This window comes from Protopterus annectens, chromosome 5.part0 (assembly GCF_019279795.1).
Source record: "Protopterus annectens isolate FY-2018-M chromosome 5.part0, PAN1.0, whole genome shotgun sequence".
NCBI classification, from domain to species: domain Eukaryota; kingdom Metazoa; phylum Chordata; order Ceratodontiformes; family Protopteridae; genus Protopterus; species Protopterus annectens.
Window position 1 is genome coordinate 1,524,596,852 of NC_056735.1, and position 26,376 is coordinate 1,524,623,227.

The following is a 26,376-nucleotide window of genomic DNA, read 5'->3' on the forward strand; positions in this document are numbered from 1 at the left end:
GAATATCATTGGGGGGACTATTGTACACATTTATGACCCTGTTCACCCCTGACACATGCAGTGGTGGGCAGCCAATCACATATCTGATGGTTACTGGTGTAGGTGATTTGAAATGGGGTATGGTACTCCAGTTTTGACACTGGTGTTCACTCCATGCCTTTGTCACCAGGCACCTGTTGCAATACATCTGTACACATGTGCCTCACTCAGAATATATATACATCTCTCTCTCTCTCTATATATATATATATATATATATATATATGTATATAGATATATTTATCTATATGTGTATATATATATATATATATATATATATATATATATATATATATATATATATCTGTATACATATACACATATATATATTGATGTACATATATTGCTATAGATATGGAGAGGGGGGGACACAGAGGGGGTGAGAGTGACAGAGGGGGTGGGACAGGGGGTGTTGAGGTCGTCATATACAGCCATACCTGTAGATAGTCAGATCAGTCTGTGTATGTATATGTATCTACATATATCTATATCTGTATGTGTGTATTACATATATATGTTTGTACATATTCTATCTATCTACATCTGTCTATGTATTCCTACATCTCTCTCTATGTATGTATACATATATGCATATTATATATATATACTTATCCATATGATAAACAGGTATATCAACATGTTTGTCTACCATACTGTATACACACACTAACATACTGCTAAACATACATAACTGTGAAACCTATTTTGTACATTGCACTACAATTTACAGTCAACCTACATTGATATGTGCACATAGATGCTCTCACATACAAGTGTATGTACAGCCTTCACTGATAGTTGCTGTATGTCCCCTGCCCTTTGCACATCTTCATATACATATGGATACAGACCAATGACACATATGGAGGGTTCTCAGTATGTAGACCTTTATAGTATTACTTTACATTACCTGTGTTTGTCACAGCTGCTTGTGTTGCCATCTGGTTTTGTGTCCTGCTGCTCCACTTGCCAGTTGTCAGCTTTCAGGTGGTTGTTGCTGAACAGTTTTGTTTGTGTCTGTTTAATTTTGTTTTTCTCTGTCTCTGTCTTTGTCTCTCTCTCTCTGTCTCTCTCTGTCTGTCTCTCACTTCCTCCTCAGGGTGCAATAAAAGTATTGCATGTGTGGACTGGGAGTACAGCATACTTTTGTAGGTATCTGCATATGTCCATGTGATGGCCTCTGCACCAATTGTTAGCCAGCATTTGCTAATTGCATGCAGCCAGCTGTGCACTGATTTCAGTTCTCACTGTGATTTCAGAACAGTGCTATAAAATGGTATGTGAGATAGGCGTAGCCCTTTCAGATTTTAAGGGCAGGGACCATGCTGGTATGCTGTGGACAATGTGCTGTGAGTGTAAAGGTTGGTATCTCTCTCATATTTCCAGCTGTGTTGTAGATTAACATTCCTCCATTCATTTCTCCAGTTTCCTGTACTAACTGTGTATGTACACTGACACCTACGACTACTACTACTGTTAATGTGTGTGTGTGTGCTTTCCTTGCACTTTGTTGCTATGGCTTCCATATTTGCCCTTTACAGTCACTACTTGTATGCCTGCTAGGTGTCCTGACTGTAGTGTGCTGCTGTGGCTTTCCTATTTTCCATGTACATTCACACCTTGGAATGCTTGCTATATCTGCTAGGGTGTTACAGCATGCAGTGTGGTCTGGCCATGGTGTGGGCCTTGACATCTATTAGGGTATTTGAGTATGCTGCTGAGCAGGCTCCAGAGACTCTCAGGTGCATCTGTTATCTGCCTCATGGAATGGTACATATCAGTGGGGTACACCCATTAAATTGTCTGGTATGCTGCAGTTGTGACTGTGGGATAGCAAGAGCATATGTATTACTACACTTTTTCTGCCATGCAAGTGGTGCATACTTTCAGGACTCCATAGTTACCATTGCATGTGTTGTAACACCTTTCTGCCTACTGTTTGTACATTTCACATGGAGTCTGTGGGGCATCCCTGTAACTCATTCACTGTTGCTATGTCTAGGCTCTTAACTATTCAAATATGGTGGTGTCAGACCTCTCATGTGTACAAATATTTGCAGGTTGTCCATATTTCTGCCTCATATTTTGGTCAATATCTCATGCACAGCTTTTTCTGGCAAATCACTCTGGGCTCAAGTCAGAATATAGTGACAAACATTCAAGTTTCAGACTTCATACCCTTCCAAACATCCCACAAAATGCAGAACCTGTTACTCTCTGAACTGTCTGAGTTTGTTGTAACATTATTTGTAATGTGTCCCTGGTTTTGGCCCTTTGCTCCACATATTTTATTACTTGGTCGGGATGTGTTCCTGTAAGAGGTTGTGGGGTATGGGCAGTGATTATCCTGCTGTGAGTATGTGTGTGGCTTGCAAGGTGCTACAGTGACATTATTACCTACTAGCTACCAACTAGCATGGCTGTTTCTGTTCACACACTACTGTTATGGAAACCCACTAGTTTTGACAGTAATTCTACATGACATGCTTTGTGTACTACACATCCTATATTCCCTTTACATTCATTCCTACTATTACATGATATATTTATTTTAGCACAATGTTCTTGTATAACAGTCATGGCTTAGTGGTAAGTCATGTAGACTACTGTTTCTAAGGTCCTGTGTTCGGGACTGAAAGTGGGATTTTATTTTGCTTTTGAACTGACTACAGGACCTGTCAATCAAAGGACTAAGGCACTTTTAAGCAGTTGTAACTGGGATAGCTGGTTTGCGTGGAGCTCACGCATGCACACTGGCGTTTAGCTCCATGCACACATGCGCACACCCGCTTACAACTGCTTAAATGTGCTTACTCTTGCGCACACCCGCGCTATTTTCTTTGAAAGAAATGAAAATGGGGAGACAGGAAAGTGGTGAAAAAGGGGTCACAAAGAGGGTAAGACAGTAGGGAAACAAGCTTGGGTTTTGCAGGAGGGATGTAGGTAAAGCCCATAGCTGCCCATTTCTTCATCAGCAACAGCTGTGCATATGTTTGTAATTTGGTGTGACATTTGATATCTTCCACCCCTGAGAGAGGTGTAAGGACAACAATAATACTTGTTGTGCAGCTAATTGTAATTGATAGTTTCCATGTCCGGCAGACATATGTGCAGAATGGGCAGCTATGTATGGGGCATAATTTTTTTGTGGGTACAGAGTGCCTTTTTTTTTTTTTCAGGTGAGAGTGGTATGTCAGGTGAAGGAAGTCGGTATAGCTGGGGAGGTAGGTTGGGTAGGTCAACAGACAAGACAAACAAGACGCATACAGGGGTGGTGTATGACACATGTGGGGGGGTTACACAATTGACGGGGACGGAGGTTTGGATATCCAGAGTCCATGAGCCCACAGATGGCAACAGTGGAACTGATATCCCCACCCATGGGCAGTTGCCACTGTTCCTTCACTGCCCAGGATAGGGCTGTGCTGGGGACTTTGTAGGCCGGGCAACAGGAATGCCCGTAAGTTGTGCCACCTGTGCCTCAAGCTGGCGTAGGGGCCCAAGAACAGAGTCCTGGATCTCCCTACGCACCACAGTCTGGACGCTACGGAGGGTGAGTGGTGGTTCTCCTCCGGCCACGGTTGCAGAGGGGGGACGGGCCCCATCCCCTGCAGAGCTTCTACCCGCAGGTGGCACAGGGCACTTTTAAGAGCATATGTATTACTACACTTTTTCTGCCATGCAAGTGGTGCATACTTTCAGGACTCCATAGTTACCATTGCATGTGTTGTAACACCTTTCTGCCTACTGTATGTACATTTCACATGGAGTCTGTGGGGCATCCCTGTAACTCATTCACTGTTGCTATGTCTAGGCTCTTAACTATTCAAATATGGTGGTGTCAGACCTCTCATGTGTACAAATATTTGCAGGTTGTCCATATTTCTGCCTCATATTTTGGTCAATATCTCATGCACAGCTTTTTCTGGCAAATCACTCTGGGCTCAAGTCAGAATATAGTGACAAACATTCAAGTTTCAGACTTCATACCCTTCCAAACATCCCACAAAATGCAGAACCTGTTACTCTCTGAACTGTCTGAGTTTGTTGTAACATTATTTGTAATGTGTCCCTGGTTTTGGCCCTTTGCTCTACATATTTTATTACTTGGTCCGGATGTGTTCCTGTAAGAGGTTGTGGGGTATGGGCAGTGATTATCCTGCTGTGAGTATGCGTGTGGCGTGCAAGGTGCTACAGTGACATTATTACCTACTAGCTACCAACTAGCATGGCTGTTTCTGTTCACACACTACTGTTATGGAAACCCACTAGTTTTGACAGTAATTCTACATGACATGCTTTGTGTACTACACATCCTATATTCCCTTTACATTCATTCCTACTATTACATGATATATTTATTTTAGCACAATGTTCTTGTATAACAGTCATGGCTTAGTGGTAAGTCATGCAGACTACTGTTTCTAAGGTCCTGTGTTCGGGACTGAAAGTGGGATTTTATTTTGCTTTTGAACTGACTACAGGACCTGTCAATCAAAGGGACTAAGGCACTTTTAAGCAGTTGTAACTGGGATAGCGCTGGTTTGCGTGGAGCTCACGCATGCACACTGGCGTTTAGCTCCATGCACACATGCGCACACCCGCTTACAACTGCTTAAATGTGCTTACTCTTGCGCACACCCGCGCTATTTTCTTTGAAAGAAATGAAAATGGGGAGACAGGAAAGTGGTGAAAAAGGGGTCACAAAGAGGGTAAGACAGTAGGGAAACAAGCTTGGGTTTTGCAGGAGGGATGTAGGTAAAGCCCATAGCTGCCCATTTCTTCATCAGCAACAGCTGTGCATATGTTTGTAATTTGGTGTGACATTTGATACCTTCCACCCCTGAGAGAGGTGTAAGGACAACAATAATACTTGTTGTGCAGCTAATTGTAATTGATAGTTTCCATGTCCGGCAGACATATGTGCGGAATGGGCAGCTATGTATGGGGCGTAATTTTTTTGTGGGTACACAGTGCCCTTTTTTTTTTTTTTTCAGGTGAGAGTGGTATGTCAGGTGAAGGAAGTCGGTATAGCTGGGGAGGTAGGTTGGGTAGGTCAACAGACAAGACAAACAAGACGCATACAGGGGTGGTGTATGACACATGTGGGGGGGTTACACAATTGACAGGGACGGAGGTTTGGATATCCAGAGTCCATGAGCCCACAGATGGCAACAGTGGAACTGATATCCCCACCCATGGGCAGTTGCCACTGTTCCTTCACTGCCCAGGATAGGGCTGTGCTGGGGGCTTTGTAGGCCGGGCAACAGGCATGCCCGTAAGTTGTGCCACCTGTGCCTCAAGCTGGCGTAGGGGCCCAAGAACAGAGTCCTGGATCTCCCTACGCACCACAGTCCGGACGCTACGGAGGGTGAGTGGTGGTTCTCCTCCGGCCACGCTTGCAGAGGGGGGACGGGCCCCATCCCCTGCAGCGCTTCTACCCGCAGGTGGCACAGGGCCACCGGAGGAGGGTCCAGACTGGGCACTAGTGCCAGGTGCACTCGCCAGCTGAGGTGTGAGAGGTGGGTCCGCTGGAACCCGCCTTCCCTGTCGTCCTATGTTTTGCATTATGTCATGACATTTTGGGTTAGTAACATACAATACCATTTGCAATTAGTTGTAACAGCATGCATTAGTATTCCCATTAACCAAACACCCAGATATTCACACCATTGAACAGCGAGCATAACACATGCATAATTTGAACAGCAATACACAGTCCAACACATGCAGGGTTGATTGATGGCAACAGGCCATCAGGTTTGGATGTATGAACAGGGCAGATGCATCAACGGACATGCAAATATTTATGACCCAACAGGACAAATGTCCAGGGGTGTTAATTGTGATTGCACATACCAATTTCATGTGGAATGGATTATATGTGGTTATAGGGTGGAGAGAAGAAAATATTATTAACACCTTCGAATACCAATACATATGCTGTACATTTCTAATAGCTACAGATATATACACACTACTGTTCTAACTACAGTTTCCTATATGATAACTACTTCAATTTGGTGATAGGACTGTTACTGCTACATCAATATACATTTTATTGTTATTCATACACGTTTATATCTGGCTTTGTTCAGCTACATCATCCTGCTACATTTGCTTTATATAGCTATAGACAACTGTGGATGTTTGATATTTCAGACACTCATACTATCTGCATATTGCAGACTGAGAGCAACATATCCAGATTTTGGGATACACATTCCAGCTGCAGCAACACTTTGGACACATTTCGCAGTTTGGTTCTACTTGTCACATTCATTTCATTCTGTACTGACTGCAGTATACTTTATTCAGGGGTTTTTACTACTTTATTGGTGGATTCATAACTCTTTCTCACACTCTCTCACTTGTTTTCATTTTACTATTCAGGATGGTACTTACTTCTAGGCTTTATTGACATGTTTTACCTGTAGTTATTACAATCCTTTCCAGCAGTCTCATTTCTGTCATGTTTCAGTATTTCAACAGGGATATATTTCACACATGTGATTTGCTCATCTTCTGCAGCTGTACTTTTCAGCCTGCTGCAGGTTGTGTACTATTATATTACAGGTGGGGCATCTTTATTTCAGACTTTATTTCAGACATTTTCATTTTTCTGTTTGGATTACAGTCTGCAACACACTTTTCTAATCAAGCAATACTTGCAAACACTTTTACACTGTTACTTGCACATTTTATTACTTAGTGACTACACTGCACTCTTTTGCTAACTGTCATACTTTGATATTTCTTTACAGTTACTGGGAGTGGATTACTGACCTGCCTGGTGGCGCAACCGCACCAGCCTATCGCCATAGGCTCTGCGGTTCGCAGAACGGACACCTGCAGCTGTAATATAAATGAAGTAATATTGGAATACACATCTCCATAATATCAGCTAATTTAATTTCTTACATACATAATTAAATGTAACTTACTCAGTAGTGGGGCGTTGGGCATTTGCCTGGCCTCCTGGATCCAAAGGTTCAATTGGTCCTGTTTGCATCTCTTCAGGTCCGCATGGTGGTGACGGACATGCTCGCCAGTCCTTGGAATCCCTGTGGCACTGGTGAGATCATGAGCCAACCGGTCCCACGCCTCAGCCCTATATGCTCCCCACAGGACCTGGCCCTGCCTGAGTTGGGCCTCATGATTGTGGACTAGGAGCCAGACCATGTATCTGGACTCCTCAATGCCCCACCTCTGTGCTCGAAAGCAATTACCCTCACCTACACTTGACATTCTGGCTGCAAGTCAGTTCTACAATTGTTTATGCTGTGTATTCCCGCCTATGGGCTTATATATGCCGTTTTTCCCGCACTTATCTGTGATTGGCCATTTTGGAATTGTATCCACTTCACAAAACCTGCTTTATCATGCTCCGCTTTCTATTCATTCCTATATATTTGCTATTACTGCATTTCTGAGTACAGCTGTCATGGCTTAGTGGTTCAGTACATTGACTATGGTGCATGGTGTCCTGGGTTCGAACCTGGCCACTGCTTTTTATATTTTATGACTGTCTAGACAGGCTAGGGGGTGTGTTTGTGTAAAGGCAGTTTTGTTACAGCTTGCTCAATGTTGCCCGTCAGTTAGCTTGTTTGAGCGGTGCGCAGCTCCGCGCAAACAGGTTACGCTGGTTCACGCCTCATTTGGCTGTCAGCACGCATATTACGCTCAGCTCAGCTAGGGTCACACAGTTTCAGCATGTGAAACCACTGCTCAGCTACGGGCACTCATTTTGCACCTGTTAAACTACTGCTCAGCTACGGGCACTCATTTTGCACCTGTTAAACCACTGCTCAGCTACGGGCAGATGCACTCACCTTGTTAAACTGTAGCTCAGCTATAGGCACATCTGGCATTTTCTATTGTTTTGTTACCTCACATTTCGTCAAAATAAATGGACTATTTCATTACATTTTACATAAATTGTGATTTTATATGTGTACATATTTGTCAAGGACTTGTTTCGTGCTTATTTTACTAAAAAAAAAATTGATGTTGTGGGGGCTCGAACCATGGATGCCTGCTCTTCAGCCGACGTCTCTACCGCTACGCTATTGCTTCTTGGCTTACTTTGCATATTTAGTTCTTATATGCTTTTCCACTGACTGCTAACTGTGGCTGTGCTACGGGCATGCCCGCGCAAACGAGCGCACTCACGGGCAAACATCTTTACAATTTAAAAAAAATTATAAGATGTTCGTTTGTACATTTTATGTTCGTAGTCTGTGGGGGCATGTGTTGTCCATGGACTCTGTCATGGGTGTTTACTTTGGGCACTTTTACTCTTCTGGGGGCATGTCTGCTTGCAGGGCTCGACCTACGGACACGCCCCCTACTGTCTTACACGGACCGTGTTAGCCTTAGGTGTGATTCAGCATGCTCTCATGAATATGCAGAGCATGCTGACATCACTCCATTTAACTGCAGCCTCCGTGTAAGAGTTATAACTCTTACACGGGGGCTTCGTGAATCCTGCCCTGAGTAAAATAATAAAATAAAAAAGATCCTATAAAAATGCTAAGCAGCTAAAAAGTGGATTAAAACCTGCAGCTTGCAAGTCTTCTGTGTTATATATCGCCTTTCTACATAATATTTTGTTTCAGCTTTGAAACTAGCCTTAATTTGTTGAAATTATCATTTTCTATCAAGTTAGTTTAAAACAGAAATTAAACTAAGATGTGATTTTTTTCTCATAAAACTGCATCAACTTTTTTTTCTGTATCATCCTTGTCTAGGTTTGTGGTGTCATGCAGCTTATTACTGAAATAAAATTCAGAAAACACTAAAAATGCTGATCCTTTCATCCTGGCTTTGTTCCTGTTGAAAACAATCTGTTACTTTGTTTGTCTTTCGGCTTTTTCCTGGTAAGGGGTCGCCACAGCGGAACTCCGGTCAGCTAATGATTGGCAGTAGATTTTTTACGAAATGCTGAGGTGCCAGCTCGATGCCCAACCTTCTATGAAGGCACAACCATTTATGTATGCATGTCTTTCGAGTGCTACCCAACCGCGGGGAGGACATGCAGACTCCACACCGAAGGCACTCCCAAGCCAAGCCGAGAATCGAACGGGAGAACCTCTTGCTGTTAGGTAACAACGCTACCGCCATACCACCGTGGCTACAGCAGTATTCATTCATTGAGATAGCACTGTTGACAGCAAGAACAGCAAATAAAACAAGAGTAGGACATAAGGAAAGTGCTTTATGTTTCCCTTCTTGTTTATGTAATGCTTCAAATAAGAACCATTAGAAAGGCCACAGCTAAATTTTGTAATTTGATTATGTTGTAAGGTTATAAACCGAACTGAACATGAATAGCTTATATTTTGCACTGTTAAACTTTAATCCTTCTGTGTGGTAAAGTAAAACATATTAGTGTGCTGTGAAGGAAGCAGTATGGAGTGTCTCTGTTCCATGAATTTTCCATTTGTAACACTGTGGAGAAAGAAAAATAACAAAAATGCTAATGTGCCTTCTTTTCTAATATTAATAATGAAATATTTACTGATAGCAGAATATCTATCTCCTCTGCTTTCCTAGACTGAGTAGGTCGAAAGGTCATGTTTGAAGCTCTGCATTAAGTAGCACTGCTAGGTAGCTAGTTCTTTCTTGGCTGACGGGCTATGACTAGTCATCTGCATGCATTCTGCCCTTTGGCTCTACCTCCTTGTTGTACTTTACTGTTGCTGCTTTTCAGTATTGTGGGAACCCCAATTAGTGCACTACTCTTTAGCCTTAATTTCTTAACATGCTACAGCTGCTTGCCTCTGAGAGACAGCTGCATTACATTTTTCCCTGCAGTATAAGCTACAGAAGTAGCAAGGTGCTGCTCTGATTGGCTGCTTGATTTTGTTGAATCTGTTCACATTTTCTTCTGCCACAGTGAGTTCTCCTCACTGCTTTTCTTCAGTACACTAGACTCTGGCTAGCTTTCTCCAGCTGTGACCAGCTGTTTCTGAGCTCCTTAGCTCTGCTTTACTGCTGATCCTTGTTTTTAGGGGGACTGGATTAAGGTAGTCCTACAGCATCTGATTTATGGAAGAGCGCCCCCACAGGGGGGGGAGTGCCATAAATTCTAGAAATTGGCTCTTTATTTGAACAAAAGTACCCGCTATGCCAAAGCAAAATTATTATGCAAAATACTGCAAATGATCAATGATTTGCACCATACAAACATCTAAAATAATAAAAAAAGTAAAACATCTAGTCTTTTGGGCTGTTACTCTTTCATCAGATCATGTAGAATGTGACTACACAAAGCATCACATGTTTTGAAGTCATCACAGTTCCCAACATAAAGTCATCTGCTCATGGTAAGTGGGCATATATAGTAAATACTGTGAACACTATGCTGGCTGTCCTCACTATTTGTCTAGGTTTCACCTTACATATGCAGTGTAGGCCATCCTTGCATTCTGCAGTATGGATGAGACAAAGACATTACAAATGGCTCCTGTATGCATGACGAAAATTTACATACTTACCATGAGCTTATTTGCCAGGGATGTACTGTTAAAATTCCCTCTATCTGCCAACAGCCAAAGCCTAACCTTTACATTGCTAACTGTATTTAACATTATCACTCCTATGCACTGACTGCATCAATTTCCTTATCACGTAAAACTTGTAGGTATTGCAGTTTAACCTTCTGTCTGCCTGGTATCCTAAAGTATCATCCTCAATAACCTTGTATCCCTTTTAAATATTTGAAATGGTACATGATGGCCTTTTATTCCTCCCTTACCCTGTTGCATTGGCTCCTTCCAGTTTGCATATGCTATTTTATCCATGGTTCAAGCTGTTTACTTATGTGGGCAAAGACCTAATGAGGTGACAGTATCAGTGGTAGGGAAAACAATATGCTCATGTGACTGGAGGTGATTATTACCCTTGTTACTGTGGAACTATTCAAAAAAAGGATATGCTCTACTTTTTTTTTTAATAGCTCCATTGTTCATCACAATGTCCTACTTTATTTATTTATTTCTCTGTAGTGAACTGATTGTGAACTGATTGACATCTCATTCATGTGCAGCTCACAGTGACATTTGTGTACGTGCATACACATACACAGAATGATTATAGTTGCAATCCACAAACACCTTTTTGGGATGCAAAATTATTGACCCTGAAACTGATCTGACCACAGTCCTTTGAAACATTAGAGTGGACTTTAACATGGGCCCTGTGGGGTCCATCTTTCCGTGCGTCTTTGTATTTGATGAATTGTAATTTGATATGTTTTGGTTGACATTCTTGTCGGCCAAAAAAGCATACTATGAAAGATTGTGCAGCCGTGCAGAATGTAAGACAGTAGTATTTGAGGCACTTATGTTTTGATTGTGTTTCATAAATTGCTAAACTAGTTAAGGTTTTTGACTATTCAGCTTTGACTTTTTCTAATCAGTTTTATTTTCTAAAACATATGGCCAGTAAAGTTGCCTTCTGTTTCTCTTCAGAAAAAATAACCCATTTGTAGCTTACCACAAATAAAAGTCTTCATTCTACCTAGGGAAATAGCCATATCTAATGCTGTTTTTAGAAGTGGTACATAATATTAACATCTTAAATGGTACATAATTTGACCACCAGTGTCAGCTGCCCTTACCGCTCTGAGTTTTTATGTCAGATCTCATGGCCTGGTACCTCCCCATCTTGAAACTTGCCTAGTCTGTCTTATATTAAAACTAACCCCTTCTCTTCTTTTCCTAATGGAACATTCCCCTTTCTGGCAAACGTGTTACACTTTACTACCCTAATCCTGACCCTGTCAGCACATGCCCATTCTTTTTAAGTCTTATACATGTAGCCAATGTGCTTCATGTACCTCTCAAATGTACAGATTTTCACAGAATGTTCAGATTTTTTCCTCATATTTTTGGTCTGTTCCTCATAAAAAATGTGTTTTCTTTGACAAATCTCTTGGATGATCTTAGGATTAAAGTCGCTAAATAATATCATGCATTTGAATTTCAGACTTCATATTCCTCAGAAAATGCATTCTAACACCAATCCTGTTATTCTAGCAACTTTCTAAATTTGTAAAAGCAATATTTAAAATGTGTCTCTATTTTTTACGTCTTTTCCTCCCATTATGTCAGGCTTTGTCCAAATTTCTAGCATTAAGATATTGAGAGGTATGGTGGTACAGTGTTGTGCATATCTGTATTCTCTCATGAAGCCGATCATATTTGCATAGACACATCATGATTATTATTATTATTATTATTAGAATGTGAAGACTAACTAAGTAGAAGTACAAAAATTACTTTTATTATTCTTCTGATTATTTTCTTCTACCAAACATCTGGTGGCATGGACATTTTTAGGCTGATTTTCCAGTTTGTAGATTCAGCTCCTTCAGTCAGTTAGTTACAAGTTAAACTAACCCTAAAGTACTAAACTGCACATGTGATTATACTTAGTATTAAAGTTACCTGCATAGTGCACTTTTTGAGACACACACAATTTCATCCTCTGTCTCTCTCTTATGTCTCATTTTTCTCATAGTAAGAAGCAAACATATTGCAAAGCTCATTTTTAATTTGCTGATTTAAGTCAGCAGAGATCTCATGCATGTTTGTCTTTTTGGCTTTTTGTGGTTAGGGGTCGCCACAGCGGAACTCCGGTCCGCTAATGATTGGCAGTAGATTTTTTATGGTGCCATGTTGCCAGCCTGACGCTCAACCTTCAGCGAAGGTACGCCCATTCACACATGTCTTTTGGAGGCCACTCAACCATGGGGAGGACATGCAGACTCCACACAGAAGGCACTCCAGCCGTGAATCGAACAGGAGAACCTCTTGCTGTGAGGCAACAACGTTACTGCTGCACCACCGTGGCTTCTTCTCCTTCATCTTTTGTTATACGTTGGCCTGCTTCACTTTATCTCTGAAATGGTAACAGGATGTTTGAGATGATAATTGTATGGTGAGCATTGCTCTAGGACATTTACTGTATCACATGTTGTGGGTCTCGAGTTATAGAACAATTTAGGACATCTAATGTGGCAGGAATAAATATTTTTCAAGTGTATCTTAGGTTTGTAAACATATGTGCCTGATTTATCAGCATGACACAAACTCTGTAATGCTTGAAGTGTTTGGAAATTGCATGGGCTTGTTCACATTCCTTTATTAATACAATGTGCCTTCGAACAAGTGAAGAATTTGATTGCCAGTTTATGGGAACTCTCATAAATCTAATCCTGCAAAACTATTGTTTCTCTATTACAATGAAAATGAAAAAGGAAATAATGAATAAATAACAAGTGGATTTTAACGGTCATACTATCAATTCATCTCAGTGGTTTTATAAAGTGTCAATGTGACACGTTTTAATGCCTTATAACAATATAGTCATTCACCTTTATAATGTGAGATTCAAATAAATGTTTTTGAAAATGCACATGCTGAAATTTAGACTTATTTGAAACATATTCTAGCCACATCTTTACTTTTAATGCATAATATAGTGTGGATTTATTTTATTTACATTTTATTGACTGGATTAGCCCAACTGGGCAATATTGAGCAAGGCCACACCTCCCTACCTGGAAAGACATTCCCAGCATGGCTCAGCCTATTCTCCCAGTAGCTTTCTAGTGGTTCATTAATGGTTAATCTTTTATTCTCTGTCTTCCGTGGTACATGAGCTGGCTGTACAATGTTAGTAGGTATTTAATGAGGTCAGTATGTGGATACTTTCTTAGTTTGATAATTTCACTATTTCATTATTACAGCATTTGTCTTTCTGTTTTCTATATACTTTCATGCTTCAATTTACTTGGTATCTAAGATGGATGTTGTGGAGAATCCAAAAGTTTGCATGTATTTTCTATGTAAAAGGTTAACTGATTTTTCTGCATGTATGCCATTTTGTTGAGCTCACTGCTAGGCAGTCACACTGAGCATGTGCATTGATAAGATAAATGTTGAGCCTTGTCTGAAGCAAAACAATTAGCTGAAGCCAAGAATGTCCACAGTGACACATATTGACAGTAAATGTATGAGTGTGTTACCAGCTTTCACTGATATAAGTTGGTTGTTTGTAGAAGTATTGTGTGGCACACAAAGGGTGTATCATGGGTATGTGTTCTGGCTTTCTGGCAATGTTCATTGACCAAATCAGAAAGGTGTAGTATGATGGGAGAAGTGAGGAGAGTGTCTGTGGTGCCCTTGCTGATTTTTGATTAATTTTTGGGGAGATCATATGAGAACCTGGGGCCAAAGCCCTAAGACTATACAAGTCATATATCTTCCTGCAGCTTATGCAAGAAGTTATGTGACGAAGGCTTATTCGAATGTCAAATGATGTCCCATCTTATGGCACCTCACACCTGCAACTGCAGTAGGTTTTATGCAGCCACACTGTTTATCGTTCTAATTTGCTCATTTGGTTGTTGCTCAGGGATCAGGCTTCACTTGTCAGAGTAATTCTCTATTGATTAAGAAGACCTACTGAAATATGCATGCAAGAGTTATCTCAGTGCAGATAATGAGAAAGACTAATTGTATCATTATTTGCATTTCAGAAACCCGCAGGCTTGTTGTCTATGTTAGATGAAGAGAGTCAAGCTTTTCGATCACCAGAACTGACTCTGTACAAACGACTTCATTCGCAGATCGAAACATGTAATACAAATGCTGTATATATGTCAGCCAAAGATGGTAATGGCAATGTTGCTCCGAAGGATGAGGGTTCGTCATTCACAGTCATGCACTATGCAGGGAGGGTAAGTTAACAAATAAAAGTGATTACTCACATAGAGCTAATTAACTGTGAATTTTAACATGCAGAGACATTGCTTCCTACCCTGGATGACATTATGTTGATAAATGCATGGCATAACTGCTAATCACATGGCTCTGAAAACAATTTGTAAGTACCCACCTCATCACCATTTGGCTGCTGTAAGCATTTTGACAGCTTTCCAATAATGCTGTAGGGCATGTATTGATCAACAGAGAAGTCCAGCATTATGAATAAAATTAGACTTCTTGTAAGTGTAAGCAAAAAAAAGTCAAGACCCAGCGCATAAAATTTAATTTTAAGTAAATGTAAGCAAAAATAAAAGTGAATTTCTTATTTTCTTCCTGTTTTCTAAGATGTTTGGGTATAATGTATGAGAAGCAAATGGAGGAAAAATAGTATTTATGTTCTTATTGCATTCTCAATCCTGAATCATAATATTTTGCTCTCAACTGTTTAGTTATTGTGTTAGATTTATCAAGCAAGATTTATTAAAAAAATATTTAACTGTTTATATTATACATGGCTATCTAATTAACAATACTGTATTTGTTATATATAAAATGAAGTCATAAGTTGATATGTTACATTTGCCTGTATGGAAGAGTTTGTATTTTCTGTCTGTATAATATGTGTTATTCAGTGCAAAGAATTTAAAAAAGTCTGCTGAAGAAAACAGAACTCTTAAAATAATTACTTTTGATTAACTTCTTGATGTCTTTTGGCATTTCTTTTGGATGAATCACAGTCATGTTCACATACCTTTCAACCGTCCAGATTTTTGCAGAATGTCCAGATTTTTGGATCATATTTTTGCTCTGTTCCAGATAAAATTTGTGGTTTTCTGGCAAATCATTGGGATGATCAGAGGAGTAAAGCCACTAAATAATGACATACGTTTACGTTTCAGACTTCAGATCCTTCAGAAAATGTATGTTAAAACAAACCCTGTTACAACAGAAACTTTCTAAGTTTGTAAGAGCAATATTTGAAATATGTCCCTATTTTTAGGCCTTTGTCTCGCAGTTTTTTCAGGCTTTTTTCAGATTTGTTAGACTAAGAGGTTGAGAGATATGCATGTAAGTGGTAGTAATCAGCCTGATAAAAACATCAAGACGCCGCATGTTATGTGTCAAACTAAGTATCATTTAACGTTGACACATGTCATGTGACTAAGTACCATTTAACATCAAGACACGTTATGTGACAAACTAAATGCCATTTTTCTTTTGCAGCAATCAGGGGAGTTTCTAGCAGATTAAAGTACAGGATTAAGGATATAATTTAAAATCTTGCAGTCCTGGGTTTGACTCTCTTCATCTTTACATGCTCATTGTGTAACTCTGGACTACTCACGTAACTAGACAGTGCTCCTAGAACTCCACTGAATATTGGTTTTAATCCAGCTGGAACAAATATGTATTTATTTTCATTTTTTGATGAATATCATTGTACATTAGAGGAAACTTTACTTAAGAGAGGAGAATACCAATTTGTAATTTGCAGTCATATATTTTACCCTGCATTAGTTTCAGTTTAGAAACTGTTTCGAATGACCATTTTTACTTGACAGTTTGTTTAACTTTTACTTATAAAGAAAACCTTTGTAACTACTCTTTGAATAGGAACTAGTCAGTCAGAAAAATCTAAGGTTTTTTTACCAACCGAAGCTATCTGCGTATTGATTGCTTACCTGAAATACAGTCATCACCACTTATGAGTCCCACCACTGTGGTGTCATCTGCGAATTTGATGATGCAGTTATTGCTAGCTTATGCAGAGCAGTCATGGATAAGGATTGTGAACAGTAGAGGACTCAGCACACAACCCTGGGGTACTCCGGTGTTGATTGTAATACTCCCTGAAGTGTTGTTACCAGCACAAGTATTTTGTGGTCATCCAGTCAGGAAATTGAGGATCCAGTTGCACAGCCCTTTATTTCTGCCAAGGTTGATTAGCTTTTCTATAAGTTGCATTAGAATCACCTTATTGAATGCCAAGCTGAAATCTATGAACAGCCTGGCATAGTTGTTCTCTTCAAGAGAGAGTGGAGGAACATGGATATTAAATCAGTGCAGGTAGATGTATAGTGGTTACCCATGGCTGCAGATGAGTATGAGGCTCCCTGTAATGCTCTCCTCTACTGCTGTAATGTTGTGAAGTGTGTCAGCTGTATAATATATCATTTCTATAACGTTTTATGATTTTTATAATTATTCTTTTACTGCATGTCTGCACACTGCTGCCAAGCTGTGCTCACATATAGACAGCTGACATCTGGCAGACATCTAAAAATAGAAACCGGATAATATTAATTATCATAATAAAGTTTTTATTATTTTTCTTTTTTTTTTTTGGTTTGTGTGGTGCGGCGCAGAGTGCAGCAGAACTGAGTGGAGCTCATACATACATGGCCGACATCTGCCAGACATCTAAATATAGAAACTGGATGTAATTAATTATTTACCTATAGTTGTGTTTAAGCATGTTTGTGTGGCATGATGTAGTGCTCAGCAATGCTAACAGGTAGCCTAGTAGTATATGTGAAGGTATACTAGTTTTTATAACATTCAACTAGCTGCATGGGTAGAGTTACCATCTCATGTGTATAGGTCCTGGATTTGAGTCCATAACAGGCAGAATATGTATGTAAATGAATGTACTATTTTTCTTTAATTTCATTAAACTATTGTGAATTTTGGCACTGCTGCACTTTGCTAAGCACTGCTCATTCATGCTAAGCAGTGCATAAACATACTAATGGCTACCAATGTTTGTGTGGTGCAAAGCCTCACTAAAACTATGGTTATGTGAATTTTCACGCTGCTTGGCTTCACTTAGCTGGTTTATGAGCTGCTATGCGATGTGACACTTTTTTGAATGTTGCTGAATGACGTGTAAGGGTGGGAAAACAGCCTATATTAAACCCAATAGGTGAGAATCCTACATCACTCATTGGAGTTCAATCTGCTGTTGGTATGGCTGGCAGTGTTGGCGAAGGTGTGTGCTTTCAGGTACAGAGATGGTGTATTCAGGAGTCCAGAGTCATGGTCAGGCTCTGTGTTAAAAACCATGAACCCAAGTTGATGCAGGGTGCATTCCAGGGCTGAGAGTGTAAGGTGGAGGCTTGGGACCATTTGGCCATGAAACTCACCAGTGTCACTGGTATTCCCTGCACAGGTGAGCAGTGTTGTCACCATCATTATGACCTGAAAAGGAGAAAGAGTGGAACCTTGGAAGCCTAGGTCCAAGAGGCTAGAGCAGGGAATGGGCCACAAATATGTAAGTAATGTTGACTCTATTTTACCAATATGCAAGCTGAATGTCTACAAAACTGGTATGCATAATGGTGTGCTTCTCTCCCTACAGCTGCAGCTGAGAGTGCTCGCAATGTTGAGTCCTATACCGGGTGCCAGGCCAGGTTGGTAAGTACAGATTTAGTATGCTAACTGTAGTGCAATAAGCAAGAAAGAGTAAAGTATTTACTGTAATAAAGTATAAAAAAGAAAAACTGTAGTGCAATAAATGGTCAAGTAGAACTGTAGTGTAATAAAAGGGCAATTAGAGCTGTAGAACTATAGTGCAATAAATGAACAATATGAACTGTATTTCAATAAACAATAACAATACCAATAACAGTAAGCAAAATGTTGTCCAGCAAAATGTTGTCCAGCAGGATTGAGTTGCCAAAACCATTGCAGTAGAGCTGTATGCATTGATTTTCTATGGTAAGGTTGCTGCAGTCAAGTGTAGCACTGTAATTGCTGTAGCCAGCAAATCTAATGGGCTGCAAACTGTATTGCTTAACTCATAGTACTGCTCAAGGCTATCTCCAGGCCAATATTGGTCACATAATGCTCTCTCTTCCTCAGAGAGCAGGTAATAAAGGCATATAGGTGAGGTAGCCCAGTCCATGGGCAAATATCATGTGTGTACTTCCACAGATATTTCAAACCAATAACAATAAAATGTGATCACTAGCAGCATTGATTCTAAAATATAGCTTTTTAATGTATGCAGTATGGTTGTGTTCCATGTATGCATGTTCTACTGCACTGCAGTCTAGTATAACACTGTATTAGTACTAGAATGTCAAAGGAATTTCTTGTAACTTGTGTTGCTCAATTCATAGTATAGTTCCAGGTAATCTCCAAGCAAGTATGAGTCACTCAATAGTCAGCAGTCACTCAGTAGCTCAGTCTGTTAAATGCTTTGTACGCTGTACATTTTGCCACACACAGTCCTGGTTTGAATCCAGTGGTATGTAGCACTAATGTTTCAGTGTCAGTCACGTAATGCTCACGTTTTCTTTCTCACCAGGAATGTAACAAATATATGGGTGAGGTAGACCATATTATGAGCAGGTATTGTGTTTAGATTTCAAAGAATGTTAACATCAATACCAAAAATGTGTTCATTAGCATTGTTGATTCAAAAATATAGCTGTGTGACCCCAGTATGGCTGTATACCTTGCATGTCTGTACCAAGTTGCTGCAGTCAATTAATACATTATTTTCAGATGTCCCCTACAGTCACAACATATTGGGCTCTACTCCCATGCCTGCCAACTAAGGCATGATGGCTGTCTAGTTTACTTACTGTACACAGACATGTCTCTCAAGTGTCACAATTTCTCATAATGTACTTAAAACTGCCTAATCTGTCTGTCACATGATTAGCAGATAAAGTATTACCTGGAATACAGTGTATTACCAAATCTATTTACAGAACACCTGGGTAGTTATATAAGTCCATATTATGTGAAACTGTTTTGTGTAGTGGTGTACCTGTATTTGTTATTGCTTGGCCCATACTGACCCATGCTGTCAGCTTGAGAGCTATGTATGTGCTGCATCAGCTATAGGAGAATTGTAGTCACAGTACTCAAAACTGACACTACACACCTATAGAGTATATATTTCAGTGTTTTCAGGGATATCATCTGTAATGTCAGTAATGGAATGCTTTTCTCTCTCTCCCCACCCCTTATCTTCATACTGTTATTTATTATTATGATTTAATATTAACATATTTTGTTAAACTAACTCTATTTTTGAAAAATGTGTTTCATTATTGTTATGTTTTATTATGATTTAATAATATATTTTCTTTAACTATATTTTGGAAAATGTGGTTGATTATTGTTATGTTTTATCATGATGCAATATTAACATATTTGTTAAACTAACTATTTTGTTGTCCCTCTGGTTAAGTTTATATTGGCATGCTGTTACCATACTGACTGTTATGTTACTTAATGTTGTGTTGTACATAATATACATTAATATGTATTTGGATGAATAAATATGATGTTTGATGCTGTTAATACTAACAATGGTTTGGTTATTACTTACATTAACTTTTTGCTATACCTCAGTTACCACAGCATGTCAAGGTAGGTCGGATCTGGCTGATCCCCCTACCTTGACTCAACTGGCTATTGCACCAGATCCCAGCACGTTTGGGACCCAGACCAGTGTTGCCCCCTTTGCTACCCCTGCACTACCTGTGTCATTAGGTAGTACCACCCCTGGGGACAGGGCACAGCCCCCCTCTGGGAGCGGAGGCAAAGGGGGTGTTGTCACCTGGGCAGAGCTGTCAGTCTTGGTGCACAGATAGTCCACCATGGCTATGAATGCTACCTGCACTGCATTGAGGGCATGCTGGCCATCCTGGTGGGGCAGCCTCACCCTGAGCCCAGCCTCCAGCACAGGCACCTTCAGGCAGTGATGGAGCAGTGTTGACAGTCCCATGGGTAGGGACACGAGTCACACTGCTGCCATCTGGAGGCACATGGGACTCAGATTCCACAACAGCCTCCCTATCCAAGGTGTTCACCCCTCTCATGTGTCACATATCATCCTGTCTGCTGTCTTGTCTGTGTTGTTTGTTTGCAAATGCATCCTCCCTACCCAATTTACCCCACCACATGTACTTATATCCCTTCCCCAACATTCCACTCTCACCTTAAAAAAATGTGCACCTGTCCCCCCAAAAAAATATTGTCCCATATATAGCTCTACATTTTGCACACATATCCTCTGGACACATGTAATTTAGTCCAATTTGACAATGCAGTTATGTTGTCCTCACTCCTCTCTCTGGGGTTTGAGAATGCAAATTCATTTACAAATCTGTCAAAGTGCACAGTTGTTGCTGTACAAGAAATGGATAGTTATGGTTCTTTCCTACACCCTTCCTGCACATCCCCCCTTGCTTTTCACTGTGTTTTTCTCTCTGCTTGCCCCCTTTCACCACTTTTCTATCTCCCCTTTTTTTCTTTTATTTATATTTTTGTAGTGTGGAGCTGCAGGACATGACTCATCCTGCAGTTTCAGTAAGCTCAGCTAAATAGAGCTAGAATGACTATATGTATTTCTAACATTATAAGACACGTACAAAATAAACACCTCTGTCATGTTTCACACCCGAGCCCATCACACCTGCAGCACACTGCATTAACCCTCATGCCATATAACTCTTAATTAAAACAGGTAGTTTAAACAAAACATAGTAATTGCCAATTGCAATAATTAGGCATTTTTCAGCAGAGCTGTGTGCACACCACACCACGCAAACTGCAATAAAAAGTAATGGAATAAATGAGAGTGTACCTTGGAATTGGGTGCAATAGTACAATAGCAGATGAATGTGCCCTTATACCAGCAACATGTAGAAGGTCACCTGCTAAGGCATTCATGGCAAAATACATATTCAACTGAGACTCTGGTGCAGAAATACATCCACATAAAGCCATGCATATACTGATGGCTATAGAAAATGTATATCACAGCCTGTATGTGTGGACATATATCTTGCATATAAATCCACTGTAGCAGTGGCTCCATAGCTCAGTCTGATTAATGCTTTGCATACAGTACATTTTGCCACACACAGTTCTGGGTTCAAATCCAGTGTTGTGTTGCATTTCAATTACATTATTGTGAAGACAGAAATTAATGAATGACTCATGCACTCATTATCCACACAAAGCATTGTAGATTAAATAACTCCTTTTCACTGCTGGAAGTCACAGGCCTATAGGTAGGGACACACATCATATATTCGTATAGTATTACTATATGTCACCTAGTACTCTGTTATTGACATAGTTGCCTAACATACATACCTTAAACACATACCATAATTGGAGTATAAAGGGTGCACTCACCCTGGCACTGCCTCTACAACCAGGTTGACACAGTCGACACAGATACGCTTACAGCTTGTTGCCCTCCAAAGTGTTCAGACTGTCTGTCTATCTCTACTGCCTGCAGCAGCTGCTGCAGCCTGTGGTACACACAGCTCTTTGTAAAGGTTTCTGCTACAGACTTACCCTCTGGGTTGATGTAGTGTCATCACCCCAGTAATGTCCATCTCAACAGCTAAGAAAGGAGCCCTGTTCTACATGAAGGCCTTATATACTGCACAGTGGCTACATGTCATTGGCTAATGATAGTGTAACTCAGCTGTTTTGTATGTGATTAGCATATCAGAATCACAGACTGGTTTAGAGGCAATTACCTGCTAATGAGAAGCATGTTAAAATGTAAGCAGCTGCCTTTGTGCAGACATTCTATGTGAGACTTTCCTCACACAGAGCACACCTTTGCAAACCAGTACTAGTAGCACATTTCAGCAGAGGAGTACTGCACTCCTAACAATGGTATGTAACAGTTTTTTTCTGTATAACAGGATGCAGATGGGAGAATAGAGGTATAGGGAATAGGGAGTACAGAAGTAAACCTGTCTTAGACCTGTGGTAATGATATGTCATTGATACCCTGCTGTCTTACACATACAGGGGGCTACAATATATCAGGATTGCTTATTCTTTTGTCATTGTGGCACACTGGTGTTGTTGGACTGTCCCAATAGCACACTGTTTGCCTGGCACTGGTCTTATGACATATTATTGAGTGTTGGGTGTATGCTCATACAGCAAAATCTCTCATGGCACACAGGGAACTATCTCAGTAATGATACTATCTCGGTTGTATCCACACATGTAGTATGTTGTCACACTGTGGGGTATGACATGTGTGAGCAAGCAGTGAATAGTGCCAGCCATTTTGTTTTTGCTGTATCTGTACATAGTGGACATCCATGTATTTGATCCTGTAATGTGTTTCCCATTTGGTGTGTTTCAGGATGAATGTATCACAGACGGCATGCCCCCTTCTCAGATGTGAGAATGAACTAATACTTCAATGTCTATGGCAGAATCATCACATCCTCCTATCCAGTGGGAGGCATATCAGGGAACATACATACCTTAAACACATACCATAACTGGAGTATAAAGTGTGCTTGAGAATGCAGCAGCTGACACAATTGTAGTTCAGGGCTGACTCTATGTGATGCAAGTGGTACATAGCCAATATGTGACTGAGGTTGGTAATGTTACACCAACAATAGACTGACAGTCTGCATACCTCTCAACTGTCCCGATTTTCACAGAATGTCCAGAATTTTACCTCTTATATTTGGTCTGTTCCTCACACATTTGTGGTTTTCTGGTGATTTATTGCATGTTGACATCAATACATTCTACTAACTACAGACAAACAATTGTGCGTCAGACTTTATATCCATCAGAAAATATGTACTACTGCAGTGTCTTTAATTCCAGCAACTCTCTAGGTTTATGTGACCAATATTTAAACTCTGTCCCTATGTTTGGGCCTTTGTCCCCCAATCTTTCTGGCTTTGTCCAGATTTCATGCACTAACAGTTGGGAGGTATGACATTCTGTGAAAACACCAACATACTTCTACCTCACATACAAAATATGTGAGTAATTCCAGATTAGCACCATCACCCATACTAGCCTCTGTAGTCCACTGAGCCACACAGGTCGCTAGACAGAGAGGGGTCATTCATCACACAATCAACAGCATACATATGTACATTGTTTTCCTACTTGAAGAGAGACGTACAATGTGTGAGCACTATCAATGTTACAGTCCTGAGATTGCCAGGTCCACTGATATACCATAGCTGATTTTCTGTTAGGCTGGTTGTATGGGTACACTGCTGTATTGGGGGTGGGGTAACAACAGCACATGATCAGCTTGGGTAGACAGTAGTTCAAATATCATGTGTGGCCACTGTAACATCTCCCTTGCCTGATGTTGTGAATATTCCAACCATGAAGTCTAGTGAAAATTAAGGAACATATACTATTGGACTGGGTATCAGTTTTCCATGCGGATGTTAACTCTGACCAAATAGCCCACTATATTTCCTTGCAGAGCAGCAGCAGATCCGTACATATGATACCTTATAATAATGCTTACAGTTACTGTGTAGGTTAGAGACTTACCTTGAGAATGCAGCAGCTGACACAATTGTAGTTCAGGGCTGACTCTATGTGATGCAAGTGGTACATAGCCAATACATGGATAGGTACAGGTTGTGTGAGATGCCTGGCATCACCTATTTTACTATATGTATGTGAGTATGAGTAAGTTGTCAGTCCCTAGGGCCCTAAGTTGTCAGTAAATTTACTGTGCATTGTCTCTTAGCCAATGCCAGGGTGTACTGGGCACGCCTATGTCTGCCTACAGGGACATCATCAGAGGCTTTCTCCTCTCTGTCCTCCTGTGACTGTGGCTGTGGTGGCACAGGCACTATTGGGGGGATGTGTATCCCCTCCCTATGCTAATCCCGATGCAGCTGCTTCCACAGGATCATATAATGTAGCCTGTTACATACTGTGAACATATGTGCACATGTGGCTGGAGAGTACTGCAGAGCTCCACCAGATATATCGAGACACTGGAACTATAACTTCAGCAACCCAAACACATGCTGTATGATGTTTCTAGTTTGTACGTGTGCTGCATTATGGTGTTCTTCCATGAGTGTGTGTGTGCATTTCTGATGGGTGTCATCATCCACGGTTCCAGTGCATAGCCAGCATCCCCCAGTAAATGGCCGTGTGGGATGTCCCACCTAGCAAACATCTGGTACAGCTGTGATGCATCCCAGATATGGGTGTCATGAAAGCAGCCAGGGCTGCCAGCACACACATTCATGATAATGCTCTGGGCATTGCACATGACCTGGCAGTTGATGGAGTGGTACCCCTTGTGGTTGACGTAGATTCTACCCTCCTCACCGGTTGATGCCTTGATGTGTACATGAGTGCAGTCTATGGCACCCAGTACCTCAGGGTAGTGTGCTACACAGTAGACGTGTTGCATATTGCTGGCCCTCACCTCAGGGGTGACGGGAAAATATATGTGCTTATTGGCATGTGGTAGTATGCCATCCAGGAAATGGTAGAGTACCCTGGATGCTGATGCCTGTGACACCCCCATCATGTCCCCAGTTGGTCTTTGGAAGGTACCTGTGGCTATTATCCTAAGGGCAAAACACACCTTTGTTTTCACTGGGATAAGTTCCCCTCTGTTGGCTCTGGGCCTGAGATGAGAGAAGTAGAGTTCAGTGAGTTTTTCTAGTATGTCCCTGTCCACCCAGTAGCACTCTGCAACCTCAGGCTCATGCAGATCCTGGAAGGTTACCCTGGATGTAAACACTTTCTCATTCTCTGCCTAGACCAATTATCATCAGCAGCATTGACTTCAGCATCTAACACATACAACTGTAGCAGACCCGCAGCAGCTCCAAGAATACTTTCAGTGGAAATTCCCAAGTCTGTACTCCAACCTCCAATGGTGCAGATTATGGGGGGAAAATCAGATTGTAGGGTGTATGCATACTTTATAGTGTTCTACTGTAGGTACTGCCTGTGAGATTAGCTAGCTATAATGCATTACACCTGCCTAATATATCATTGACATTATTTAATGGCTCTAGTTTAAGTTAAGCAAGGATCAACATTATTTAATGCATCATTGGCCTTTTAGATACTCTAAGCACTGTGACACACCTTGCAAATGCGCACCCCATAGGTAAACACTGCTTAGCAGTCAGTGCACCCCCCCAAACTTCCACACTTAGCACAGCAGTGAGCTGTGCAAACACATAGAAACATGTGCCCTGTAGGTAAACAAAGCTTAGATGTCAGTGCACACCCGCCCCAGCTTCCACGCTCAGCATGGATGCATGCAGCACAAACAGGCACAGCTAAGCTCCAATCAGCGTAGAAGTTATTGGACACACCCTCTTCTAATGTCAGCTACCTCCTGTGTGGACAGCAATGTGGTTCTCTGCCTATACTGAGGGGATATGCAGAAACGGTTACCCTATTATGCTATTAAGTAACTCCACCTCATTTGCATAGGGATCCGAGCTCACAACCTGGATGCTACATGCTTCCAAGACCTTCCATGTTAGCAACAGCTCCAATCTACTACTGTAGATACTGTACGCAGGGTCCTGTAATACATTTCTGTCTCATGATATTAATATCTGATTTTTCCACATTTTTTATAAGGCATGTTTGTGCACTGTGGCATGCCGCAAAAACATGCTAAGATTATTAAAAAAATATATATTTTAACATTTTACTGTAACTTTTGGAACACACAGAGGATAGTCTTTTTCATATGTGTGTGCTTTGCCATTTCTGTCTATATACCTACATTTTTACAGCCCCTTTT

The 26,376-nt window shown here is 40.8% G+C and overlaps 1 protein-coding gene across 1 annotated transcript in view; it reads left to right on the forward strand.

Annotated features, from left to right (window-relative positions):
• The window catches only part of MYO16 (myosin XVI), a 2,679,924-nt gene that overhangs the window by 1,651,419 nt on the left and 1,002,129 nt on the right, over positions 1–26,376 (forward strand). Inside the window, exon 23 of the mRNA XM_044071347.1 lies at positions 14,588–14,788. Within this exon, the coding sequence (XP_043927282.1) occupies positions 14,588–14,788 (201 nt within the window). The remainder of the gene's footprint in view (positions 1–14,587; positions 14,789–26,376) is intronic.